Source organism: Hippopotamus amphibius, chromosome 15 (assembly GCF_030028045.1).
Source record: "Hippopotamus amphibius kiboko isolate mHipAmp2 chromosome 15, mHipAmp2.hap2, whole genome shotgun sequence".
NCBI classification, from domain to species: domain Eukaryota; kingdom Metazoa; phylum Chordata; class Mammalia; order Artiodactyla; family Hippopotamidae; genus Hippopotamus; species Hippopotamus amphibius.
In genome coordinates, this window is record NC_080200.1 from 11,703,752 (window position 1) to 11,711,449 (window position 7,698).

The window sequence follows — 7,698 nt, forward strand, 5'->3', positions numbered from 1 at the left end:
ACAAGGCCATGGCACAAATTCCCCTGACCATGAAAAGGTTAGCAAACCAGCCTGAAAGACTCTTAGCAGCCCCCCTTCTCCCCTTCACTTCTCCCTCTGCCACTGCCTGGACAGTCACTATCATCCCCACTTGTGAGACCCAGGACTGGTATGACCTTGGGCGTTTACAAGTTCCAAGCCAGAGCTGGATGGGGCTGGGGGGAGAAAGGGGGTGTCTGAGGACACACATGAGTCAGGAAGTGGTGTTCAAACAGCGCACACTCAGTGTCTAGGCGTGCCAGGGTGTGCGTGTGCGGGGAACCTAGCCACGAGCCTAGACGTGTCTCCTCCACTGCATCAGGTGTACACAAGCCCATGGCGTGGGCACATCCACATCACTTATAAACAAACATGGCAGTGCAGCCCATGGCAGGACCCCAGGCTCTGAACCAAACCGCCTGGGTTCAAATCCCAGCTGTGCCATGAACAGGCTGTATGTCATCTGAGCCTCAGTTTCCCTACCTTGATAGTGGGAATAACAAGAGCACCAACTTCACATTTCCTGCTTGTAAGGACACAATGAGATGAAATAGGTAACGCCTTTCCAACAGTCCCAGGCATGTACCTGTCAAGGAGTGTTTGTTATTATTCGCTGTTAACAATTAGTAAGCATGTGAACTAGGCGGGCAACCTGCCTCCTCCCCAGTGGGGGTCCAGCCGGCAAAAGTGTGTGGAGACACTGGGAGCTGGGGGAGGGGAGATGAACACGGGGGTCAGGGGTGGAGGGGAGGGCTGGCTGCAGTGTGTGAGGATTCATCCAAGGGAACAGGGGCCTCCGGTCAGGTATGGAGCCCATCAACCTGAAGCCTATCCTTCCGCAGTTCCTGTAACTAGCAGCATCACCCCTCACCCTCTTTTATGGGCTGTCCAGCAGCTGGACGGCGGAGGCATGGGTCCGAGGACAGCCAGTCCCAGCTGGTTCCTAATTACCCCGGGCGGGGCAGATACCTGCCAGGTTAGGAACACAGTGTCCTGACTGGCCGGACCTTGGGGCGGTGTCAAGCAAAGCCATGTGCTCTCCTGGCGCTCAGGTGGACTTCAGAGGCTCAGGGGCACCCCTCTTGGGGCTGGAACCCTGAGCCTCCGCCCCTCCCACACAGGGCTGTGCATTCAAAGTTGAGGGTGGAGGGCTGTTTGTGCCAGGCTAGAGTGCCCCCTTTGTAGGTGTGTCTGTGCAGGGAGAACATCTGTCCTATATCCATGCCAAATGTGGGGACAAGGTTTTGTGTCCCTAAGCTTGTGTGTTCATGACAATGCTAAAAGTGTCTGAGACCCAGGGTGTGTGTGCCTGCCCGCCCGCCACCACCCGCAGTGAGGGGGTGTCGAGGAGGGTGTGTCTTATGTATTGATGTACAAATAAAATGCAGGTGAGTTTCATGAGGGGTTATGGCCTGACTCCATCTGGATGTGACCCTCTGGGTCTGTGGCACTGTTGGGAGGGGTCAATGTTGTATGAGTGTGTCTTTGCAACATTGGAGATTCAAAGGGACCACCAGGACCCAGCTCTGACCCCAGGCCTGTGTACTGCTGTGTTGAGGGCCGGTGCTCCTGCAGCTGGTGTGTGGCCACAGGTGCGTTTTTGTTTTTTGGTTTTTGTTTTTGCAGGGGAGATGGGGAATAAATGTGTGCTACCTCCCTCTGTGTAATGGCTGCATGTGTGAAGGCATTCTGGGGTTGAGCTCGGGTCTGTACTTAGCTGGTTGTGTGACCTTGCATGTGGCTTTATTACCTAGTAATAAAGAAGAAGGAATTCAGGGTGCCTGGGTCCCTGTCCCTGAGTTCCTGGGTGGCTGTTTGGAGCACTATATGGGTGCCTGAGAGCTGAGAACCTGCTGGGCTAGGGTCCATCTGCTTTATCTCTGCATATTGGTGTGGGGGGGGGGCGGGTTAAGTGTCTCTTGTGTGACTCTGGAAGTCTTTGTGACAGTGTGTACTGCTTTCTGGGTCACCATAGTTGTGGGAGGCTGTGTCAAGGAAAGCTGAACTTGTGTCTGGGTCTATGGTGTGTATTTCTAGGTGCATCTTTGTGTGTGATTCCTGGTGAATGGGGAGTGACCCAGCCTCACTGAGCAGTGTGTGTATATGTCTGGGTCTGGTAAAGACAGGGTTCCTGCCGCACTCCCCCAGCTCTAGGTCCAAGATATCTTGGATCTGCCAGTGACTGGGAGAAGGACAGGGAGGAGCTAGGGTGGACAGGGTGAATTCCCCACCCCCTGCCCCAGGTAACAAACTGATGAGACTTCAAACAAAGTTCTGAGGCTGCAAATGAAGGGGGGAGGGGCCACCCACGCCCACTCCCCAGCCCCCTCCCTCACAGAATCTAGCTTCAGCCCCACCCAACACTGAAGTCATCCGCCCATCCTGTCCCTGTCCCTTAGTGTCCCTGAACCAGCCACCAGGTGAGAAGGATCCAGGCCTGGGGGAATAGGGAACCCTGAGGACAAGTTGGCCTGTGGGCAAGACTCTATCTGAGAGGGCTCCAAAAGCTAGAGGGGAATGGACAGAGGAAAGCCCTAGGTGGATCCAGGAGAAGGGGGGTGGGGGGGCAGAGTCAGGGTGATTAAGTGGGAGGAGGATAGGCTGGGGCAGCAGCTGTGCAGGAGGGGGAGCCAGCCTGAGGCAGCGGGGCTGTGGGAGGGAATCTGGGGGCCTGAAGGCTTGAGGATCCGGCTTTGGAGGGCTTCAAAAGGAAGTGCAGGGTAGAGAATGGGCCAAGACTGGGTTACGGGAGTGCGGGGAGGGAAGGCCGAAGTGGGACTTAAGGGAGGAGAATTGGGCAGGGAAGTCAGTTGGAGCCCAGGGAACATAGAAACTGAGGCGCTGGGGACTCAGGGAGCAGGGGAGGCTGTAGTTGGCGTCCAGGTAAGGAGTATGGGATCAGAGAGGGCAGCTCGGTTTAACTCGGTGGACCTAAGGGTCTTGGGGTTGGGGGATAAACGGAGAGGGTCCGGGGAGGTTCCGCTCAAGACGTTGGAACCTGGAGTCCAAGGAAGGGAGTGGCCTGCGAGAAGAGCCTTGGGGAGGAGGGCTGGGGGCCAGGGCAGGACTGAGCAGGTGGGAGGAGACGGAAACCTGAGCAAGAGCCGGTACCGAGGAGGTGGCCAGGCGCGGAAGGGGACGCGGAGTTGAGTCAGGCCCCGCACCTCTCCACCCCCGCCCGCAGCCTCCAGCCCGGCCCCGGCCCGGCCCTCCATTCCTCAGCCCCGAGGCCGAGGTCCGGTCGAGCCCCCTCTCCTTTGGCTCGACCGGCCCGGGCGCCGCGATGACCGTCACGTACACAGCTCGCGTGGCGAACGCGCGCTTCGGCGGCTTCTCGAAGCTGCTGCTGCTGTGGCGCGGGAGCATCTACAAACTTCTGTGGCGCGAGCTGCTCTGTTTCCTCGGGCTCTACATGGCGCTGAGTGCCGCCTATCGGTGAGGCTGCCCCAGGGGTGGGGGGAGGGCCGGTCGGAGGGGGGGGGGGTCTGGGGAGGGGCTCCGGAGGGGGCGCGGGAAGAGAGACCGGCAGCTGGGGGCCGCGGCTCGCCGGTGACCCCGCGCCCACTCCCTCGCAGCTTCGTACTGACCGAAGAGCAGAAGCGCTACTTTGAGAAGCTCGTTCTTTACTGCGACCAGTACGCCAGTCTCATCCCGATCTCTTTTGTGCTCGGTGCGTTCGCGCTCCTAAGTTCCCCATTCCCTTCATCCTGAGAAACCCATTGCCATTCATGGCTTTTGGAGACTCCCATTCCTGCTTTTCTGAGACACCCCTCCCCCAAAGCCACCCCCTACAAATCCACATTTCTGCATCCTTTACACCAAGTATGGCCCTAATTCCCAACACCTTGGATGTCACCTGGTCACAGTGTCCCCTGAGGTGCCCCCATGAGAACACCGTGTCAACCATAGGCTTATCCCTGGTCACCTAGGGACTCCCATCTGTGTCTGTATGGGATTACTAGTGCCTCTCCTCACATGTCCTGAGCCCCAGGGACCCCCTTCAAGGACCCCACATGACTCCATCCTCTCAAGTCTAGCCTGAGGGCCATCCCTCTGACAAGTCCTAGCCCCCTGTCCTCAGTGACTTAATGAGAAGTCAGCCTTTCTCCCACCATTCTGGGTGCTCAAGGATGGGGTGACCAGCCTGCCCCAGGTTCCCTGACTTAGACCCTGTGCCCTACTCCTTCACACATCCCTGGCTCAGGGGATCCCTGTGGCCTTGGTGACAACCTGCCTGTGGGCCCTGTGTCTCCACCTCTATACCGAGATCCCAATCTCCCAATCCCACTTGATGTCCACGTAGCCAGGGTGATCCAGCCTGCACCAACCTCTCTGACCTCAGGGCTGGATCCCCAGGTTCCCAGTGCAGGTGGCCACACATGGTCTGGCTGTCCAGCCTACCGCGTGTTCCTGATGCAGACCCTATGTCACTCCTCTTCGCATCACCTGGGCCCCCAAACCCCTGGCCCTAGTGTCCCAAATGAGCCCCTCATTCCCGGCTCTCCCGCAGGCTTCTACGTGACGCTGGTGGTGCACCGCTGGTGGGACCAGTACCTATGCATGCCCCTGCCCGACGCGCTCATGTGCGTGGTAGTCGGCACAGTGCACGGGCGCGACGAGTGCGGCCGCCTCTACCGACGCACGCTTATGCGCTACGCCGGGCTGTCCGCTGTGCTTATACTGCGCTCGGTCAGCACCGCGGTCTTCAAGCGCTTTCCCACCATAGACCATGCGGTGGAAGCAGGTGAGGCTCCGGCCAAAAGGAACGCGGCGCTGCGGGGGGGCAGGGGGGTGTGCAAAGACGGGGGAACGGGACAAATAACCCCGACCTCGCCCCTCCAGGGTTTATGACCCGTGAGGAGCGCAAAAAGTTCGAGAACCTGAACTCATCCTACAACAAGTACTGGGTGCCTTTCGTCTGGTTCTCCAACCTGGCGGCGCAGGCTCGGCGAGAGGGCCGCATCCGCGACAACGGCGCCCTTAAGCTGCTGCTGGAGGTGGGTTCTTTAGGTGGTCATTCACATATAAAATACCAGGGAAATCATATCCCACCCATCCTGAGGTTGTGTCGGATCGCAGCCTGCCACGCGCCTCCCACGAGGCAGATTCCAACCACCCTCATTAAGCAGCCCCCAGGTGTACATTTACCTCTGTGCGCGGCTCCTACGTGCATAGTGCCCCGAGGCGTACATTCATCACTAAATACTCTCCCTGAAGTCCCTAGAAGCACACGCCCGACTCCCTCCAGGTGACCACTCACCTCCATCCCAAGTACCCCCCACTTAATTCCCATGTGTGAGCTCACAATTCAGGCCCCCTCATGACCTGTATCTGCCCCCAGGAGCTGACTGTGTTTCGGGGCAAGTGTGGGATGCTCTTTCACTACGACTGGATTAGCGTACCCCTCGTCTACACCCAGGTAACCCCGCCGTGCCTCTTTATATGCCGCGTCAGAAGCCCTGGAGCGTTGGTCTCAAGGAGAAACTTAGGGCCAGCTGAGACCCATCACAGTGACTCCAGAGCCTAGCTCTGGTCTCTATGACCCCCAGAGCCCAGAGAATCCTGAATTGGCACCCCGTCCTGCCCCTCCCCCAGGTGGTGACCATTGCTGTGTACAGCTACTTCCTGGCCTGCCTCATCGGTCGCCAGTTCCTGGACCCGGCGCAGGGCTACAAAGACCACGACCTGGACCTGTGCGTGCCCATCTTCACCCTGCTGCAGTTCTTCTTCTACGCGGGCTGGCTCAAGGTGGGTGGGACTCCGAGGCCAGGACTCCAGGGGCGAAGCGGGCAGGGGTTCTCAGGGCTCCGCCTACCTCCCCTCTCCCCACTCAGGTAGCTGAGCAGCTCATAAACCCCTTCGGAGAGGACGACGATGACTTTGAGACCAACTTTCTGATCGACCGCAACTTCCAGGTGAGACTCTCTCGGTTGAGACCATACCTGGGCTCCCGAAGCGACCCGGGCCCCACCCCTGCCAAGACTCGCCCACACATCGCTCCTGAACCATTTTTCTCTCTTCAGTCACCACACTCCTACCCATCCTGAGAGGTCCACCCTGCGGTGCCAGAGCTTTTCCATGCCCCACTCTTCCCGGCTTATCCGCGTCCGCAGGTGTCCATGCTGGCCGTGGACGAGATGTACGACGACCTGGCCATGCTGGAGAAGGACCTGTACTGGGACGCGGCCGAGGCTCGCGCTCCCTACACTGCGGCCACCGCCTTCCTGTTGCAGCAGCCCTCCTTCCAGGGCTCCACCTTCGACATCACGTGAGCCAGAGGGTGGGCGGGGCCTTTTGGGGGCGGGGCTCATGACTGAGGAGTGTATCTGATTGAAGGGGCTGGGGGTGACCAGGTCGGGGCTAAAGGCTACACTCTGGAGATTCGGGGCTTATGAGCTAAAGTCTATGAGGACTAGGACGGGTCAGGGGTCAGGGGGACGGGTCAAGGTCTGGGACCCGGCAACTAACTGGGGACAGAGCTAAGGGCGGTCTATGAGGATTGGACGGGCCAGAAGCGATACCAAAAGACACGCGGCAGAGCCTCAAGTTAGCCTTCTGAGGCCCGGGTTTGAGCATTGCCAGAGCCAGAGGATAAGGCCAGGCTCTCCTGTGAGGAGCCCAAGGTCTTTTGGGATAAGTGGGACAATGGGGTGGGTGGAACCAGGAAAAGCAGCGTGCCTCGGACCCAGCTGTGTGGACGAAGAAGAAGCGAGAGGCTGCAGCGCTGACCCACTGTCTCTCCCGCAGGCTGGCCAAGGAGGACATGCAGTTCCAGCGGCAGGACGGCGTGGAAGCGCCCTTGAGCGAAGCACACGGCGACTTCCTGCAGCGCCTCCTGCCGGTGGGCGCGGGCATGGCCGCTGGAGGCCTGCTGGGCCGGCGACTGTCCTTACTGCGCCGCAAGAATAGCTGTGTGTCGGAGGGATCCACAGCCGCCAGCTGCGCGTGCGCGGGCGCCCACGACGGCGCGGCCCCAGAGTGCAGTTGCGGCGACCCGCTGCTTGACTTAGGCCTGCCGGAGCCGGAGTCTGAGCCCCACGCCGTCCCCGAGCCTCCCGCCCCCGCCCTCGGGCCGCCCGCCGAGCCCTTCGCTGCTGTGCCAATGCCCGGGTCCCGAGGGCCGGCTCCACCCTGGCTGCCTAGCCCCATTGGTGAGGAGGAGGAGAGTCTCGCCTGAGACCCTTGGACCCCGGATCCCCAAGGACAGGAAATCAAGCCCCTATACCGCCCGCAGGCAGCGGTTCGGGTCTGCATAAGCTGCGCGTGGACGCTGCCTGCCCGCTTCCTACCGGCCTGCTCCCCGCCTTTACATTTGGCACAGAGGCTTGGAGCGCCTCCTATGGGCCAGGCATTGCGCTAGGGCGGGGTATTCTTCCGGCTTCTTTGAACAGCCGGTCCTTACCACCGGCTCCACTTCCTACCCGCCACTGCGTGAGAGGCTTTTATCAGTGTGCCCTGCCTTTCGTCTTTCCTTAAAATGGACATATGAGTGCCCACCTCAGTGAGCTGCGAGGATGAAATGAAATGTGGCTTTAAAGGGTTTGGTACATAATAGGTGCTCAATAAAGTTTTAGTTTTTTTTAGTTTTTTTTTTTTTACTCAACTCCTGCCAGGCATTATGCTAAGTAAGCTTTAAGGAATCTTCCAGATTATTTGATGATGCCCTGTCCACTACTTCTT

General features: G+C 59.2%; 1 protein-coding gene across 1 annotated transcript; it reads left to right on the plus strand.

The window, feature by feature from the left end:
* The first annotated feature begins 3,286 nt into the window (after positions 1-3,286).
* BEST2 (bestrophin 2) lies at positions 3,287-7,195 on the plus strand. Its single transcript, XM_057709214.1, has 9 exons — positions 3,287-3,453; positions 3,594-3,688; positions 4,529-4,762; positions 4,861-5,015; positions 5,360-5,437; positions 5,614-5,766; positions 5,853-5,933; positions 6,132-6,286; positions 6,766-7,195. Exons 1-9 carry the CDS (start codon positions 3,302-3,304, stop codon positions 7,193-7,195), a joined length of 1,533 nt encoding a protein of 510 aa, XP_057565197.1. The 5' UTR covers positions 3,287-3,301.
* The last annotated feature ends 503 nt before the right edge of the window (positions 7,196-7,698 follow it).